The following is a 20,640-nucleotide window of genomic DNA, read 5'->3' on the forward strand; positions in this document are numbered from 1 at the left end:
CATGAGAGAAGGCCGAGTTTTACACAGACATCTTTGTGAGTTCAGAATTGGATTTTAGGGTTATTTGAGGCTTTTAGTGGATTATTTGAGAAAATTGGAGGACATTTTAAGGATATTTAAGAAAATTGGAGGACATTTTGAGGACATCAGCAACTCATAAATTAACACTCTGCTTGAACAGTGAGAGTTACGTTTCACTTTTATCGACCACTCTTATCATTGAGTTTTACCCTTCATTTTTTAAGTTAGACACAGTACAAGAATGGTTAGGTTTAAAAAAATGTAATAAAATGTTGTAAACTTTGAAAAATGTAAAAGTCAGTAAATGAATTATTTTTTAACTTCAACGATTTAAAAATTTTTGCAACAACAATATAACAATAACACAACAAGAACTACAAGAACTACAACATCAAAAGCAAGAACAAAAGCAGCAATAAAACATCAGCCCTCACCCTGCACTTCTTTTACTGCGGCCAAGACCCCAACACCGAAATACCACCGAAAATTACCACCAGAAGTAAATTCATCAATACCACCATTTTTACCACCTGCAAAAATACCACCCATTTTACTTTGAGTGTTGCACGATCAAAAAGAAGAATGAAATACAGTTAGCCCTACCACCGGTGATATTTGATGAAAATAGCAGCCTTGAGTGAAAGGGGTATTTCAGTGGTAAAAAACCTCACGATTTTTAAATAGCACTGAAATACCACCGGAAATCCAGTGGTAGGGCTAAATGATGAAAATCCAGCCCTAGATTTTTAATTTTTGACGGCAAAGCACTGTTGTTATTTCTTGCTGACTGCCTTGGTCCACATCTCGGGCAGGATTTATTTGTGCTATTTTTTTTCAAATGTTTGCAGCAACAAGGCTTCAATTGTGCCTTTACAGGGTCATGGTTTTGTCTGAAGCATTTTCCTGACCTTGCTCCTCTTAAATTTATTTTGTATACCAGATAAAAGTTCTATAATATTGTGACTTACATAAAAGAAAAACAGATTAGGCTCCCTGTATTGGCAGTGCCCTTCAATACTTTGCCCTAGTAAGTATTCTGCAGGTGCAAATTGGAATGGAATGTTGCCAGGCAATTCAATTGGTGTGGTCTGCAAGCGATAACACATGTACACTTCCAGTACTACAGGGTAGCAATTAACCACTACCCTGGTTGAATTTTTCCTCCCTAACCTAGGACACTGAAACCAATTGTACTGATCCCATCACTGTCCTATCTGAAAATAGCCTCCTGTCAAGTCACTAATAAGTGTTTTTTTCCTATGTTGAAGACATGTAGTACACTATGGGGGAGAAATTCAGTAGTACACCAACATTTTTGAAAGTGGAAAAAATTAGTGTCAGGCATTAATGTTTATCAACTTTAAAACAAATTTGGTGTTTGCGCTCCAGGAAGGAAGTGGAGCGCTAAATCAAACACTCCACTTCCTTCCTGGGGCGCAGCAGGACGCAGGTGGGGCAGTAGTTGGCAACGCTGCCACGCTCCGAGGTTCCTTCCCTCCCTTAAAGGGAAGCGCCATCGCTGCAGGCTCTGCACTGGTACCAGTTAGCTGGTCCCCAATGGCAGGCGTGATCCAGCTCGATCAGCCTCATGAACTTAAGCAGAGTGCCGAGCTGATCGATCACGGCCCAAAAGAATTAAAAAAAATTGACAAAATCCATTTCAGAAACGTTGGTATTTACCTCGGCAACCTTCCTTTTAACTTTCGCCCCCGAAGCGCCCGGCCTCCCGATCAATGCCTCCTGCAGCTGCTGGTGTTTTTGCCTGGCAATGCTGTCCGGGGTGGAACCCAAGTTTGGGTCCGGGGCACTACCGGGGCGATGCGCACAGCAATAACCTCACGATCTCTGGGCAAAATAGATCGGGGCGCAACATCTTACTGCTGCCGCAAACCTCTTGCCGAAGTTAGTGGGAGTCGTTCATCTCGCCTGGTCGGTAAGTCATTAATGCCCCATTACACCCCCCAGAGGTGATAATGGGAGGTGCTAAGGAGGCCAATTTCTAGGCCTATATTTATGAACATACTTACAATCTAACGACTTAGTTTTATTTCTTTAACCTTTATCAAGTGTCAATATTTCTGGGCCTATAATTCGAGTTTCCAACGTGGTTAGAGGTAATCCTGGAGGTAATCATGTGGCACTTGATCACGTGACGTCTGATCATGTGACACTTTAACGCAGTTTGCAAATGTTATTGCATTTTTCCATACAAGGTTGAGTCCCCTGTAGTCGAGTATCTTTGCTCAGCAGCTGTTGTGCAAGAATTTCTGAGGACTAGGAAGCCACCTGTGAGCAGCCCCTCACGGATATCTAGTTTTGAGCTGCAAGATCTGTTCTTAATCTAGCCCACTTAGCACGATGGTAGTCCTAAATGATCTAATGGTGTGTCCTCAATGTGAAGACAGATCTGTTCACCAATACTGTTATGGACAGTTGCATTTGTGACATGTAAATTAGAGGTCAAGCACGTTATTCCCACAGGTTAGTTCACTCGCCATCTGTTATCTCCTTCAGGACTCTGGTAACTCGGTCAGTACTGGTACTACAGAGACATTCAGTGATGGACACTGATGTTCCCCATCCAGATTACATCTGTGCCCTTGCTATTCTTAGTGCTTCCTCCAAGTGTTGTTCAACATGGAGAAGTTAAAGGAGGTGCAAAAACAGAGAGGGGGGTTCACATACACAAAACTTTGAAGATGGCAGGACAAGTTGAGAAGGCTTTTAAAAAAGCCTATGGGATCCTGAACTTCAGAGAGGCATAGAATACCAATTAGATATCTTTTTAAAAGAGGCAGCACAGCCACAATGGATCGAATGGCCTCCATATGTGCTGTATGGTTCCATGAGTACTAATTCATCAACTGAGGGAGGGCAGTAGGTGGTAATTAGCCCAGTTTCCTTGCCCATGTTTGACCTGCCACTATGAAATTTAATGGGGTCCGGAATCAATATTGAGGATTCCCAGTTCCAGGCCCCACCCACCGACTGTATACCACTGTGCCTCCAGCTCCAGTGGGGCAGGACAGACCCAAGGACAGTGAACGTGGAGTCTGGGACAATGGCTGATGGGTATGATTCTGAGATAGGCTGTTGCTTGACACTTCTGTGGAACAGCTCCCAACTTTGGCACCAGTTGCCAGATATTAGTGAGAAGGGCTTTGCAGGGTCAATTGGACTGGGTATACCTTTGTCATGTCCTGATTTAGAACATAAGAATTAGGAACAGGAGTAGGCCATCTAGCCCCTCGAGCCTGCTCCGCCATTCAACAAGATCATGGCTGATCTGGCTTTGGACTCAGCTCCACTTACCCGCCAGCTCCCGGTAACCCTCAATTCCCTTATTGGTTAAAAATCTATCTATCTGTGATTTGAATACATTCAACGAGCTAGCCTCAACTGCTTCCTTGGGCAGAGAATTCCACAGATTCACAACCTTCTGGGAGAAGAAATTCCTTCTCAACTCGGTTTTAAATTGGCTCCCCATATTTTGAGGCTGTGCCCCCTAGTTCTAGTCTCCCCGACCAGTGGAAACAACCTCTCTGCCTCTATCTTGTCTATCCCTTTCATTATTTTAAATGTTTCTATAAGATCACCCCTCATCTTTCTGAACTCCAACGAGTAAAGACCCAGTCTACTCAATCTATCATCATAAGGTAACCCCCTCATCTCCGGAATCAGCCTAGTGAATCGTCTCTGTACCCCTTCCAAAGCTAGTATATCCTTCCTTAAGTAAGGTGACCAAAACTGCACGCAGTATTCCAGGTGCAGCCTCACCAATACCCTATACAGTTGCAGCAGGACCTCCCTGCTTTTGTACTCCATCCCTCTCGCAATGAAGGCCAACATTCCATTCGCCTTCCTGATTACCTGCTGCACCTGCAAACTAACTTTTTGGGATTCATGCACAAGGACCCCCAGGTCCCTCTGCACCGCAGCATGTTGTAATTTCTCCCCATTCAAATAATATTCCCTTTCACTGTTTTTTTCCCCCCAAGGTGGATGACCTCACATTTTCCGACATTGTATTCCATCTGCCAAACCTTAGCCCATTCGCTTAACCTATCTAAATCTCTTTGCAGCCTCTGTCTCCTCTACACAACCCGCTTTCCCACTAATCTTTGTGTCATCTGCAAATTTTGTTACACTACACTCTGTCCCCTCTTCCAGGTCATCTATGTATATTGTAAACAGTTGTGGTCCCAGCACCGATCCCTGTGGCACATCACTAACCACCGATTTCCAACCCGAAAAGGACCCATTTATCCCGACTCTCTGCTTTCTGTTAGCCAGCCAATTCTCGATCCATGCTAATACATTTCCTCTGACTCCGTGTATTTCCTCTGACTCCATGTACCTTTATCTTCTGCAGTAACCTTTTGTGTGGCACCTTATCGAATGCCTTTTGGAAATCTAAATACACCACATCCATCGGTACACCTCTATCCACCATGCTCATTATATCCTCAAAGAATTCCACTAAATTAGTTAAACATGATTTCCCTTTCATGAATTTGATGCCTAGGTCACAGCCTAGTGGTTCCTTTCTAGCGGTTTGATACAACTGTGAGACTTGCTAGGTCACTTTAGAAGGCAGTTAAGAGTCAACCGTGTTGATGTGGAACTGGAGTAACATATAGGCCAGACTGGGTAAGGATGACAGGTTTCCTTCCCTAAAGGACATCAGTTGGGTTTTTCATGGTCACCTTTACTGGCACTAGCTTTATATTTCCAGATTTTAACCAAATTCAAATTCTCAAATTGCTAGGGTAGGATTTGAACTACCCTGGACTAGTGGTTCAGTAACATAAGCACTTTGCTACCATATCCTGTGCATCAGGTATGGCGGTATGGAGACATACCCGCAACAAAGCCACCTGCGGAGTACACACAATAATTACTTATGGTCAAATAATGCCTCCCACCTACATGAGGTCAACGATATGACTACCAGATTAGGTGTTGGCCCTCACCAAAATTTAAAGCTCAGATGACAATGGAATGAAAAGTGTCTTATCTGTTATGACAAGAGCTATTTGGCTCACAGAACTAACATATAAATACCAATTTAATGCACAAGAGGTTACAGCATAATTAATACAAAAGCAAAATACTGCGGATGCTGGAATCTGAAATAAAAACAGAAAATGCTGGAATCTCAGCAGGTCAGGCAGCATCTGTGGAGAGAAACAGAGTTAACGTTTCAGGTCTGTGACCCACTTACCTCTTTGGCTCTCTGGACAGCATCACTTGGTGGATTTCTAATCTGTGGCGATGACTTTGTGTTAATCTTGTCATACAACTAGTAGAGAAAAATAAAAAGCACAATTCAAATGATAATAGGTACAAACAGAATAAAGTTTGTATGACTACGTACACTTTCCTTTCTAAAACTGCTAACTTACAGATTACAATCTGCTCACTGCAATGCAATTAACACAATATACATTTTGAAAATTTTGACCAGTGGAAATTTACATTTTCACTTTAAGAAGCTGCTTCCTGGTATGAGGCTATATTTTGGGCTGAGTTGGTGTCCTTTTTGTGTAGGAATGATGAAAAGCTCCCTCTGTGTGATTCTTTAAATAGCCACAACAAGTGGAAACAAATGGATTTATTCCCACATATATATTTTAAGGAATTAACTCTTTTCTATAAACAGCTGCATAAGTCAAACCTCCGACAAGAGTGTGCATTGATACAAGTCCACCACCCATTTGGCTAAATTTTGCTATTGCTACATTTAGGTGGATTCTTTGAAACCTGCACTTTTTAGAAGGCACTGAATACATCGTACAATACTCGCTGACAAAAGTCTTTTAAACCACCTTCCCTCATTTTAATTTTCTTTTTAAAAAAAACTTTGGTTACTTGAAAATAAGAAAAATAATAGTTTTGAGTGTTACCTTTCGACTACCAGGAAGTCCACCTTCACAGTGAACTCACTATTACATTATAGTCCAGCAACTCTATCAAGAGGAACTTAGATCATTCTGTGACGCTGTGTTCTCACAGAACTGAAGCATTATATTGCATCAGCCATTAAAAACTAACCAAAATAAAGCAGTGGAGCAGCAGAAGTGGAACAACACAGTGTGCTGTGGAGTACTGGTATGTAGGTGGAGCAGAGAGCTTCCCCACAGGGAAGAGAAATTAGCATATGTATAATGTACATATAGGTCAGGTGCACATTTACAACATTTAGCTGTCAATTCAGAGTGATGTAGGTGGGAGACCTGGTATCAGGTATCCCAGTCTGTCTGACTATAGCTATGGATAGGACTCCAGGGAAAAAACAGTCTTTAATAACAGAAAATAAATTGAACAAATCATGTTGTAATGCAGTGTAAGTGAGATGCAGAGATTTGGTGAGCTCCAGAAAAATAAACCATGGCTGGATCTCACAAGACTTTCATTATGTGCTTGACATCATTCAGTGATTTTCTTTCAAGACTACACACTCTCTTTGTCTAACCGTTCATTACCCACTCCTATGAGCACAGGTCCATGGAAAGAGTTAACTCTAAAGCTAGCACAAAGCATGTTTTGTTCTGGAACTATTTTTAAAATCTTATTTTACAAAGAACAAAAGATAAAACAGATTTCAGCTTCAGCTTTCTTCCACCTACATTTCAGTCCTGTTTCATAAACATCAGGTTACACTAAGTTACTGATTCATTTTCTGATGGTGTTAAATCCCTCTATTTCAACCCTAGTCCCTTGATCTCCTCAGCCCAGTACCTATAGCCAAATGGGCAGACTCACAAACCGGTCACAAACCTCAGACATTGCCACTTTGCATTACTGATGTAATAGGACCCGATTTGCACAAATATATGAGGCTCCGTCTGACTTAGGTGTGTGCATCTTGCCTGAAAAATCAGGTATTTTAAAGTCAGTATGGAGTGGGAACAGAGTGGCTATTTCACACACTGCATTTTAACTGTCCACACCCAGTTCCTGTCTGATAGGGGATTTAAAATTTCCTTCTCAATACCCTATATCTACATTATTCTGTGGGAGTAAAACATTATTCCAAACAAGGGTAGTAATTACAATTTCACCAAGAGGGCTAGCTAAATGAATGAGACTTCCTATCACCAGAATCTAATGTAAACTTAGCAGAGATATGGATTTAAGCTTTACCTAATTGTTAAAAACATTACTGGCTATTTTACATAAATACGACTTTTTTTTTTAACCTGTAAAGACAAAGCATAATGCTCCCGTAATATGAACTGCAAAGCTAGCAGTGAGTGGTTCTACTGACTTTATGATTAAAAGCGGAAGAATTTTACCTATGCCCAAACCTCATTTTTCAGCATTGGTTAATAAATCATCTAATTTTCATCTGAATTTTTGGTTGCAAGAAAAAGACCTTGAAATTACACTAGGTGATTATTAGTGGATGAACACTCACTGCATGTGTCTGCAATTCTAATGTTGCCTGTTTTTTTGCAGGTGTTATTTTAAATAAATTATGTCTCCATTAAAATAGGAAATGCATTAAGCTAATATTTGGCCAGTATAATTTCAAGACATTTTCTCTCAACTTGAAATTCAGATGAACAAGTGATGCTTCATTAATCAGTGCTGAAAATACATGGTGTAGAAAATGGTTATGGCCTGTTTTGGGGTGCATAACCAACAGAGCGCAGACAGGTGCTCCCTCAGCTCACATAAAATTGGGCATCACGTAAATGGGGGTATTGGGGAGGGGAGAGAGAGGACAATACGAGAGGGAGCTAATCACGAGAGCTGTGGAGCCAGGAGGTGCACTTCCTTTCCTGGCCCGCATGCTAGCTGACATTATAAATGGTACACTCGCTTCAGGTACTGGCCCTCTCCTTTTCAAAACTGTTGTCATTACCCTTTCCTCAAGAAACAAACCCTTGGCCTGCACTATACTTGCAAACTACAATCTCATCTACCTGGACAAGACTCTCGCATTGCGGCTTCATCTCACTAATGTGCCCAAAAAGTACAAACCAGGATGAATCTGGTCTGGAAACTTGCTGGAACCTTATGGGAGAAGCACAACCAGAACATTTCACACTGCAACAATGGCCCTAGTCTACTCTACTGCAGAATACTGCTCTGTCTCATGGCCCTGCAGCCGTCACACAAAGATCATGGACGTGCAGCTAAACGCCACCATGAGGACGGTGTCAGGGACTCTCAAGTCCACTCCAACTGAATGGTAAAGGGTATCCCACATTACCCTTCCTGCCATTCACCGCGATGCCACCGCATTCCATGAGATGGAAAAAATCATGAGCAACATTGACTTTCCCATTCACAAAGACATGAAAAACACACCAGGAAATCTGTTAAAATCACACTGGCCATTCTGGGAAACAGCAGCCAATATTCATGCAGCTGGTATCAACCCACTATCCACATGCAACATAAAGAACCAATTCCTCATTACTGATCCAACAGCAGAGGTCTCTGGCTTCAATCACCCTCGAATCTGCACAGGGTATGGACGATGTGGCCACCTGTTCCACAAATGGAAGACAAGGGACGACCCGAAGTGCGATTGTGGCCATGGAATACATCACATTAAGCTTCCACTAAGATCTGTTGCGGGAGGCACCTCATTTCTCCACTCGGTATCTCAGGAGGCCATCAAATGGATAGCCAAACTAGGTATCCCATTATTAGTTTTTCCTGTCATATGAAAGTAGTAGTCAATGTCAAATCATATACTGAAAGTGAAATAGAGAGGGAAAGAAAGATGGGATTAAGATAGAGGTAAAAGAGAAAAAAAGTTACTCATTTTTTAAATCTCCTACAATTAAAATCTGAAGAAATGAGACTCCGTGCCAGAGTGGTTGTTTGGCAGTAATTAAGACTTTTCACGTCATAAAAAATTCACTTACACTTGAATGGTCAATCCCCAACTTTTTCTGGCATGTTTAGTGGGTATCTTGTGGGTATTTGAATGGTGAGTCTATTAGCAAGGTACTGTCAGAGTGACGCTTCTGGAAGAGCAGGGCAACTTGGGCAGCAACTTTCTGCTTTCCACGTTTAACTGCACATGTTCAGATGCCGGAAGTTGTTGTTCAATTTACTCCTTAATAACAGTGAGCGCTGATAGCCTCACTGTTATTCTTATCGCAATATCCGGGCCATTATCTTCAGCCACCACCACAAACTCCGTTCCCTCACCACTGATTTAATCCCCCTCCCCGGTCACTTTCTTAGGCTGCACCAGACTGTTCACAACCTCAGCGTCCTATTTGACCCTGAGCTGAGCTTCCGACCCCATATCCTTTCCATCACAAAGACTGCCTTCTTGAACCTCTGTAACATCTCTGCCTTCTCTTCAGTGCATCTGCTGCTGAAACAGTCATCCTTCCTTTTGTTACCTCCAGATTCGACTATTCCACTGCTCTCTTGACCAGTCTCTTATCCTCCACACTTCGTAAACATAAGTTCATCTAAAACTCTGCTGCCTGTATGATTCACTACGATATTCCCTGGTATGAGTAACTATTAATACAAAGAAAGGCTTGAAAAATTGGGGTTTTATTTGTCAAAACAAATTACAGGACGATAGGGTAGAAATGTTGAAAATTATGAAAAGTTGGAACCAGGTAGATAAAAGCAGACCCTTTCCAGCATTTGCGGTTACAAGATTAAATGTGAGAGATTTAGAAGAGAGGGCACGGAGAACTTCTTTACACAAGAGTTGGGAGGCTGTCACAAGGTTAGCTGAGGCACACTTGAAGGGTTAGTAGTTGGATGGAGAAACTATGCCAATATTCAAGATTCGATTGGCTTGGTGGATGAAGGAAAAGAGATTGAAGCTACAGATATGGGCCAGTACCAGAGTAAGCACCTTAGAGAGGTGATCTTAGTTGATGGGAACAGCAGAGTAGGTTTTGTGAAGCCAATCTTTTAACTTCTCTTTTTAAATAACAGCAGGCCACCTTTCTCCCCATTTGCCATTTTCCAACTATTTGTTTTCTTCTCTTCGCAAGGTGCTGACTCAGACTGAAGCATATGATTCCAGGAGCTCTGGCTACTCGCTGGTACATCACCCAAATATATACTATTCAAAACTGTAAAAATGCTAATAGAATTCTAGATTGTATCTTGAGATATCGTATATAAAAGATAAGAGTTAACGATGAGCCTATATTAAAGCCTCAGCTCGAGTATGATATGCAGAAGGACATTGCAAATTCACTGGGATGCTGCCCGGTATGAGGTAATACAAATACGAAGAAAGTATTGAAAAAAATGGGGCATTTTTTCATTAGGTTACAAATTACGAAAAGATATGATAGAAGTTTTAAAGATTATGGAAGCATGGGACAGGGTAGATTGAAGCAGACTGTTTCCAGTAGTTGAGGGGTCAAGAAAGAGGGGCCATAGATACAAGATTAAATGCAAGGGGGGGGAAATTCGGTCACGCCTCATTTGGGGTGGTAACCCAGGTGGAACGGTAATTTTAGCGCCTTGAAAACGTTCACGCCCTCCACCCAGAAATATGTCAGAATCGGTTGAAGAGCTGACGGGGCGCTAAATCAGCCATTGCACACTACAGCTGGGGGAGACGAGAATGAAAGTTTGGTCGGTATATTTGGCGGACCCATTGCACATGCATGGAACTCCGAGTCAGACCCCGGGAACAGTCGAGTTTTAAAGGCGCAGCAATTGAAGTTCGCCCACGTGCAGTTCCAGCTCCACTTCAGAGCAGGAAAATGGAGCAGCAAGGAGGACAGCAACTATCTACCCACTTCTCACACACCGCCCTTGATGCCTTGCTGGAGGCAGAGGAGAGTTGCTGGAGTGCCCTCCAGCCTGGAGGGGGACGAATGCCAGTGCCTCGGGATTTGAAAAGGCTCTGGAGGGAGGTGACTGAGCACGTTACAGCCCAGAGTGTGGTGCCCTCAACAGCGACCCAATGTCGCAATACATTTAACGGCCTTACTACTGTCTAATGCCTTCATGTGAACCTCAGTCTTTCACACAAATTAAAGACTTTGCACTGCCTGCCCCATCTCTATCTCTACCAGGCCATGCTCCTCATTGCTGAAGCCAGCCTGAGACTTGCCCATCACCTCACCAGACATGCCCTGCCCTCTCACCTAGCTCCTTACTCAACCTAAGTCCACCGACCAGCACCTTTCATCTCTTCATATGCGGCCCGAGTCCTGAGCCTCATACTTACTGGTAGTTGCTTGTGCCCCAGACCCACTGTGCGATGCCACGCAGGATGAAATTCCCCAGTGACCTGCAGCAACGCATACCGCGAGGGGAAAATCGGGGGGGGGGGGGGGGGGGGGCGGGGCAGCTCTCCAGAAGGTAAGTCAGCCTATGAGTCCTACTCATCGACAGGCAGATGAGCACCTGGACTTGAAGGCTATATCCAGGGAGTCAATGCTGATACACCGTGAGTTCATGGGTGCATTGGCGAGGATCCCACTGAGCGTCAATGCACTTGCGTTGAATGTGGCGGAGGCCGCCTTAACCTTGGCATTTGCGGTTCAGAGGCCCATTGAGCCCATGCTTGGGCGATTACAATGGATGCTGGACGGCACAAGTGATCATGGGGTCCAAGACATGATGGCGCGGGCCATGACTGACGCGACAGTAACCCTAGAGTGGCAGGCCGAGGCCACGTAACACCTGCATTCTGCCATGTCATCAGTGTATGCTGGCGTCATTGCGCTGTCTACTCTGATGGAGGGTCAAATTGATGCCACGCAATCACTGACTGCTGCCATTGTGTCTGAAGCCCCATCAGTCCATCGGGGAGGTAACGGTGCTGAAGTCGGCCAGCAATCTGCACAACATCAGATTGCTCCGGATGCTGAGGCTTTGCCCCGGGGGAGTGGCAAGCCGTTGGTCGGAATGGAATGAGATGTCCTCTCTCATAATTCGGTCTCCTGACATTGCCATTCTGCCTTTGCAACTGCACCCCAGCCATCCCACAATACTGCCGCCCATTCTCAGGTGGGGCTGTCAGCAGCTGGGCCTTCCAGGCCCAGAGCTGGTTCAGGGCGTTGTGCTAGGCCATCTGTCCTGTCTCCCTCACAGCAGCCCTCAAGCAATCTTGCTGCAGGCACTGAGGACCCATTGAGGAGCAGCAGTAGGCGAGGGAGGGGGGTGAGGCAGAGGGGTGGGAAATGCCCACTAATGAAAGGTGTGGCCATGGGCCCTATGTAGAAAAGGTGTAAATGTTATTCATCTGTTGTATTATTTGAAGGGGCAGGTATCCCATTTTGTTTTCCTTGAGAGGGTATGGTCTGTGTACATATGTTGTAAATGTTATTCATCTGTTATATTATTTGAAGGGGCGGGTGCCCCATTGTGTTTTCTTTGATAGGGGTGGGGTTTTTCGGGTTGTTTGAGGAATGTGTTTGCAATAAAATGTAACGCTGAACATTTCCTTCAGCCCCTGCTGTACGACCATTGACTTGTAATGGAGAGGTGGCATTATCATACAATATGCGTTCATTAGTAGCTGCATCCCTCAGCTCACTCCATTTAAGCGAAGTGTTCCCTTATGAGCTGCCACCGAATAGCCTTGCTGCCGTCAACATTGGCACGCTACCTCCTCCATGGATGCTGCTGGTCCTCGTCGTGTTGCTGTTCATTCGGGGCATCAGCACACTTCTGGTCCTCCTCCTCATTCTCCTGAAGTTACCCTGCGATCCTCACTGGCAAGGCCAAGGCCCCCATGATGGCCAAGTTGTGCAGCATACAGCACACCACAATGAATAGCGAGACCTGTTGAGGGGAGTATTGAAGGCTGCCTCCAGAACGGTCCAGGCATCGGAATTGCTGTTTCAGCACTCTTATTTGTCTGCTCTATGATATTGCGGGTGGCGACATGGCTCTCATTATAGTGTTCCTCCGGCTCTGTGGTGGGGTTGCGGAGGGGGGTCATCAGCCAGGTGGCCAGGCCGTATCCCTTGACCCCGAGCAGCCAGCCTCGGCCTTGCCGTGGTGGCTAAAACAGTCATAGAATCATAGAAATTTACAGCACGGAAAGAGGCCATTATGGCACTTCAAGTTTACATCCAAGCACTTTTTAAATGTGGTGAGGGTTTCTGCCTCTACCACCCTTCAGACAGTGAGTTCCAGACCCTCACCACCCTCTGGGTGAATAAATCTCCCCTCATATCTCCTCTAAACCTCTCACTAATTACTTTAAATCTATGCCCCCTGGTTGTTGACCCCTCTGCTAAGGAAATACATCCTTCCTATCCACTCTATCTCGGCCCCTCATAATTTTATACACCTCAATAAGGTCTCCCCTCAGTTCCAAAGGAAACAAACCCAGCCTATCCAATCTTTAATCATAGCTAAAATTCTCCAGTCCAGGCAACATCCTCATAAATCTCCTCTGTACATGTTGTAATTTAGGCTGACACTACAGCACAGTACTGAGGGAGTGCTACACTGTTGGAGGTGCTGTCTTTCGGATGAGACGTTAAACCGAGGCCCCGTCTGCTCGCTCTCAAGTGGATGTAAAAAATCCCAGGGCACTATTTTGAAGAGGAGCAGGGGAGTTATTCCTGGTGTTCTGGCCAATATTTATCCCTCAATCAGTGTAACAAACAAATAGATTATCTGGTCATCATCACATTGCTGTTTGTGGAAGCTTGCTTGTGTGTAAATTGTCTGCCGTGTTTCCCACATTACAATCGGGACTACACTCCAAAAGATTCTTCATTGGCTGTAAAGTGCTTTGAGATGTCCGGTGGTCGTGAAAGGCGCGATATAAATCCAAGTCTTTCTTTTTTCTGTACCCTCTCTACTGTAATGTGATGACCAGAACTGCAGACAGTACTCTAGCTGTGGCCTAATCAGTGTTTTATACAGTTCAAGCATAACCTCCCTGCTCTTGCATTCTATGCCTCGGCTAATAAAGGCAAGTATTCCGTATGCCTTCTTAACCACCTTATCTACCTGGCCTGCTACCTTCAGAGATCTGTAGACCTGCACTTGAGGCACAGTGCTCTTCTGCAGGATAAAGGCACCATGTGCGCTTCCAGGATAGCGAGCATTGACTGCGAGGATTCGCTGCGTGTGGTTGCACACCAGCTGCACATTTAGGGAGTGGTATCTCTTTGTTTCTGAATACCTCTGCATTCTGGAATGGTGCTCGTAAGGCCATGTGTGTGCAGTCAATTGCTCCTTGGACCCTCGGGAAGCCTATTATCCTGGCAAACCCATATGCGTGCTCATGCTGTTTCTCCATGGTCATAGGGAAGGTAATGAAGTCCATTCGACGGGTGTATAGAGCCTGTGTGACGTCACGGATGCAGCAATGTGCTGCGAATTGAGACACGCTGCATATGTCCCCTGATGCAGCCTGGAAGGAGCCGGAGACATAGGTGAGTGCCACCATGACTTTCACTGCGACGGGCAGCGCAGTTCTGGGTGCCGATGTGAGGCTGCAGGTCTTCCTGCAGGATAGACATATCTCTCCAACGACCTCCTTTCGGAAGCGCAGCCTTTGACACACTTCTCCTTGGACAGGTCCAGGTATGAGCGTTGCCGTTGATAAAGCCGTGGGCGGCAAGGCCTCCTGCCCCGACGTCTAGGGGCTCTCCTCTTACTGCCGCCGACATGGCCAACAGCCCTTCTCTCTTCACGACACCTTGCTAGATCATGTAGAATGCGACGCTGGCGAACTAGTAATGCCTTCATTAAAGTTTTACAAAGAAGTTTCTCTCAAGCTCAACTGGTATGTCTGTCTGCCGCTGCAAACTCAGAGGCTCACCACTGTGCTGTGTGTAAACATTGCACTGACTGTAACCTCTGAGGGAAGCGCTTCCTCATCCTTTTAAGTAGTCATTAGTTAAGGACTCTGCGAGCCTGTACCGACTGTTTTTCCAGACATTGTTCTTGGCGGATGCTGATTGAGACAGCCGCACCTAATTTACTGACTGGGGTGCAAGCGTGGGCGTTGCACCAGGACGGACGTCAGGATCATGCTGATCATCAGCAGCCAGGCGCTACTGGTATGCCCTCCCGGTGAGCCTTGAGTGAATTTTCGGTCGGGGTGCTAAGAGCTGCACTTCTGGTTGGTAACCTCCTGCGCTCCCATTAACGCCCCCTCTGGTCACTAACTGAGGCATTAGGCAACCGAAAATCCAGCCCAAGATATTTAGAACAGAGGGCAGGAGATACTTCTTCACAGAGTTGTGAGGCTGTGGAAATCACCATGGGTTAGTGGTTGAGGCAGAAACAATGTAAATTTTCAAGATTAGATTGGTGGATAAAGGAAAAGGGGTTAAAGGGATATAGGTTCAGGACGGGCAAATATGATTAGAAATATTTGCTTGTGGGTAGATAAACACTGACAGACTGATTGGACCCAATGACCCGTTTTTGTGTTGTAATTGCAACGCATTTCTAGGTATTAGGTGCTGCATTAATCCATGGAAACGCTTAGGGAACAACTCAAACAATTAAAAAATGTTTTTTAAAAAAACGGCATAAAAATGTTCCTTTCATTTTTTTTGAAGCGCAAGGAATTAGGGGGTGGAGGGGTGGAGAGAAGCGAAAAATGGGAAGAAAGTGGCGTGTGCATCAAGACTGATGTTAATAACCATTATTTAAGATAAATGTGAGAAATTTTGAGATACATCAAGATGCAAGTAATCTTGCTCAATTTTGTTATATTTCACCTTACTTACAGCCAGAAGCAGACTCTTGTGAATACAAATCCAGTAGATTTCTTGTTACGTATTCGTGAGGAAAGCTAATGGCCCGGATTTCATGGGGCCGATGACGGCGTGCATACGCCGTCGTAAGCCTTATAAAAGGCCCTGCAAGTTTGGGGTTTACGTATGCGCTGCGCATGCACGAAAGCTCGGAGCTTGTGATCTGTGTAGGTTTGCCTGGACAGATCCTCAGAACCGAAAGAAATATCACTTGCGCAAGGGCACATTAAATAAAAAAATTAAAAATCATGTACAAAGATTTAAAATTTGTTTTTTTGGGCCCCGATTAAAATATTTACAATTATTTTTCAAAAATTAAATTTTTATTGTAAATGCTCCATTAAAGGGACTTTTAATTAAATGTGAAAATGGGAACATTTAATTTGATTAGAAATGTGTAAATTCTTTAATTATTTGGGGGTTCCATTGCTTGTCATTAGGGGATTCTGTTAGGAAATAACAGCAGTGGAATCCTCCTTTCTGATAGGAAGACCTGACCCACTGATCCCAGGGATGCTTCCGAATGGCCTGCATCCCTGGGTCTTTACGCAGGCGTACGCCTGCAGGCCCAGGGCCCAAAGTCTCCAAATTCCAGGAGCCAGCAGGTAGGTTTGGCTTTACTTTCGCTTCCGACCGCAAATTTTGGCGCAATGTTTTCACATATGACAGTAAGTCACATGAAGCTGCTGCAGCTGTGTCATGATAAACATTAGCAAGGCATCAAGTGCATAATTCTGCACCCATTCCCATAATAACACTAAAATGCCAATCTTCCACTTTTGTTCAGTTTTTGCAGTCATATTATTTGCATTTTAAGATGGTATATTGATTATTTTTTACTGATGAAATTGTGAAGTAAATAATGTTCTAGGCTACTCATTTATCTGTAAGATTTCGTGCAATTCTGTGAAGCCATTCACAAACTATTTCACATCCATCATTTTGGCACAGACCTACGTGGCCACCACTATATCCAACTTGACTGAGAATGACAGAGTACAAAACCTCCCTTCATGAAAAGCAGTCTCAAATGAATAGCCATATCAAAATGAAATACGTTTACATCTTGTTACATTAATGAATGTACAATGAATTTTTTGTAAACCTCAGCTGTTTATTTTATTTAGTTTTTGCAGTCAAGGTATATGTGTATATATATATATATATATATAAATATATATATACACACACATTTTAAAATAGTAGCAATGAAACTATGAAAGGAATTAATGTTTTAGGCAATTCATTTACTAGTAACATTTGAATTGTGAATGAGAACACTAAAAATATGGCAGAAAGATAAGCTGTACCAGTGACTTCAGTTTCTAGCTTTACTGAAGGAGCGATGAAGATGGATTTATTTTCTGATCACACACAATAAATCTACACAGTATATTACAAATACTAGCACCGATTTTCATCCCCGTTTTTGGGGAGGAATGGTACAATAGCGTGCGCAAAATTGGAATGCAGAATGTACTCCCCCATTCCACCAACTGCAATTTGGTTTGGGGCCATCAGATAGACGGCAAAGACTCCCGTCGCAAACAGGCAGGCACCTCATTATACAATGCAAATCGACGTCCCATTATGTCAATAGGGCCTTAGGCAATTTTCAAGTACCAAGAGGCATAAAGTGACCTAACCAATGGTCCTTAGAGGTCGCTCCAAAAATGGGGTAGATTGTTTTTTTTTTAAAAAAAAGAGAGGCGTTTGTGTGACCAGCTCCTTCAGGCCCGGAATTATCAACCTACCTAATACACGAGCCTCCACAGCCCTCCCCTGCAGCAATAGTCAGTTTAGTCATTTCAGTAAACCTAATTAAAAGACACACCATTGCGTACGGATTCATATATTGCATAATTAGGTAACAGTGTGGAAAAACAGTTAGTTCTGCAAAGGAAAACATCGGCATATATCATGCTTTTTAAATTGTGGATTCTGTAAAAGCAGGATATTGACTAGTATGGAATGGAACTGAATCAAAGACAGAGTTATAATTAAAGTTTTCACTTGGTGGAGTAACAATTATGTGCAACAAGAGTGAAACTATCGATACTAACTAAGGGAGTTGAATGGAAAAAATGTGAAGTTATTGATAAGGGATAACAATCAAATTCTCCTAAAATGGAGTTGTATTTTAACAATGATTATGACTATGTAATACAGAATTGCGTGGATTGTCACATGGAAGGGAGTAAGAGAAATGTATAAAACTGGCTGTTTGTAATGAGTATTTGGATTCATAATGGCCTAATATACTGAGTTCAGAACTTTAACACGTTTGAGTCCCTCAACTAAACCAGCAATTTTCAGTTGCACATGTAAGTATTTTTAAGTGCATGATGAAGCACTGTTACATGTGCTGTACCCTTAATAAATCTGTGATACCTGATATTCAATATTTAAGAACCTTATTGACTTGTGTAAATTGTAAATAAGATCCTGTCCTCTTTAAAAACTCCACTGCATCTTGAAAAAAACATTACATATTAAAATGTTATTTCTGTACATCACTGATGCCAATTACATTTTATATGGTTCAAACAGATAATGTCAGCTTGATTGTCCATTGGGAGAACAAGCATATTTTTGCTCCTACAGTATTTCCATTCAGTAATGGAGAGACGCACACTCCGTTAAAAAGGTTTATTGCATCAGAATTCCTTGACTTGTGGTATCGCTAAGAAGGAAGCATAGCTGGCCAATTAATCTCCCTTAAAGAAAAACTGAAAATGCTGGAAACACTCAGCAGGTCAGGCAGCATCTATAGAGAGAGACACAGAGTTAACATTTCAGGTCGATGACCTTTCATCAGAACCTAAAACGTTAACTTTGTTTCTCTCTTCACATATGCTGCCTGACCTGCTGAGTGCTTCCACCATTTTCAGTTTTTATTCCAGATTTCCAACATCTGTAGTATTTCACTTTTATTTTAATGATTAGTCTCCATACCAGGCCTACCAACTCGGATCCATAACAGACCCAATCCACATCCGGACCGGCGTCAAACAGGACTGCGTCATCGCCCCAACCCTCTTCTCAATCCTCCTCGCTGCCATGCTCCACTTCAGTCGACAAGCTCCCCGCTGGAGTGGAACTAAACTACAGAACCAGTGGGAACCAGTTCAACCTTCGCCATCTCCAGGCCAGGTCCAAGACCACCCCAACCTCTGTCGGCGAGCTACAGTATGCGGAAGATGCCTGTGGCGGTGCACATACAGAGGCTGAACTCCAGGGCATACTCGATGTATTTACTGAGGCGTACGAAAGCATGGGCCTTATGCTAAACATCAGTAAGACAAAGGTCCTCCACCAGCCTGTCCTCGCCGCACAGCACTGTCCCCCAGTCATCAAGATCCATGGCGTGGCCCTGGACAACGTGGACCACTTCCCATATCTCGGGAGCCTCCTATCAACAAGAACAGGCATTGACGACGAGATCCAACACCGCCTCCAGTGCGCCAGTGCAGCCTTCAGCCGCCTGAGGAAAAGTGTGTTTGAAGACCAGGCCCTCAAAACTGCCACCAAGCTCATGGTCTACATGTAGTAATACCCGCCCTCCTGTATGCCTCAGAAACATGGATCATGTACAGTAGACACCTCAAGTCGCTGGAGAAATACCACCAACGATGTCTCTGCAAGATCCTACAAATACCCTGGCAGGACAGACGCACCAACATAACTGGGCCAACATCCCCAGCATTGAAGCACTTACCACACTTGATCAGCTCTGCTGGGCAGGCCACATAGTTCGCATGCCAGACACGAGACTCCCAAAGCAAGTGCTCTACTCAGAACTCCTTCACGGCAAACGAGTCAAAGGTGGGCAGCGGAAATGATACAAGGACATCCTCAAAGCATCCCTGATAAAGTGCCACATCCCCACTGACACCTGGGAGTCCCTGGCCAAAGACCGTCCTAAATGGAGGAAGTGCATCTGGGAGGGCGCTGAGCACCTCGAGTATCGTCGCCGAGAGCATGCAGAAATCAAGCGCAGGCAGCAGAAAGAGGGTGCGGCAAACCAGTCCCACCCACCCCTTCCCTCAACGACTATCTGTCCCACCTGTGACAGAGACTATGGTCCCTGTATTGGACTGTACAGCCACCCAAGAACTCATGTTAAGAGTGGAAGCAAGACTTCCTCGATTCCGAGGGACTGCCTATTGTGATGATGACAATTAATAGAGGGCTATTACTTCTGCTATGAATGTTGGGATATTCCTACCTCCATATGCTCTTGTACTTTCATTTACTGCATACCTGTACCTAGTGTTTTCATTGTGCATCGCTATGAGGCCGTAAATTCAAGGTTTAATTTGCGCAGCGGTAAAAATCGGTGTTGCACGAGGTTTCGCAGTGCAAACCGCGAATTTCGGCAACTTTAGTCCGAGGCCGATACCGCTGCGAGTTGGGCCTAGGGAGGTTGGAAAAACATCTAAAAATAAATTAAAAACAAAAAAAATTCACAAAACATTTACAAGATACTTATCTAGCGAATCGCTGCAAAAGAATTAAAAAATAAAAACTTTAACTTACTTTTTTTGCAGGCCCTCATACTTAACTGCTGCTGCTCCAAGGGCTGCAACACAGCTTTTTCCATTGGCCTTTTTCACGCAAAATACGGGTGCACACAGAGCCTAATTTTTGGCGAAAGCGATATTTTGAGTCTTACACGGCGGCGGTCCTCTCCAGCGATATTTGAAAACCGCCGCCGCAAAACGTCACCGAAATTTCCGCCGACCGTGTTTGCCTCAAAAAAGGTGAAATAGCACAAAAAATCCAGTTGCAAAATCACCGAATTTCCGACTCATTAAGTCCAATTCCAGTCCATTGGGAAAAGCTGAGGTGTTCAACTAAGAACAAGATACTCAATAGTATTTTGATTATTAAAAAAAAGTTTTAATTTGTTTAAAACCTTGTG

The 20,640-nt window shown here is 43.9% G+C and overlaps 1 protein-coding gene across 1 annotated transcript in view; it reads right to left on the reverse strand.

Moving 5' to 3' along the window:
- The window catches only part of caska (calcium/calmodulin-dependent serine protein kinase a), a 600,725-nt gene that overhangs the window by 71,221 nt on the left and 508,864 nt on the right, over nt 1–20,640 (reverse strand). The window contains exon 12 of the mRNA XM_070892703.1: nt 5,246–5,323. Within this exon, the coding sequence (XP_070748804.1) occupies nt 5,246–5,323 (78 nt within the window). The remainder of the gene's footprint in view (nt 1–5,245; nt 5,324–20,640) is intronic.

The sequence above is a fragment of the Pristiophorus japonicus genome, chromosome 11 (assembly GCF_044704955.1).
Source record: "Pristiophorus japonicus isolate sPriJap1 chromosome 11, sPriJap1.hap1, whole genome shotgun sequence".
NCBI lineage: Eukaryota > Metazoa > Chordata > Chondrichthyes > Pristiophoridae > Pristiophorus > Pristiophorus japonicus.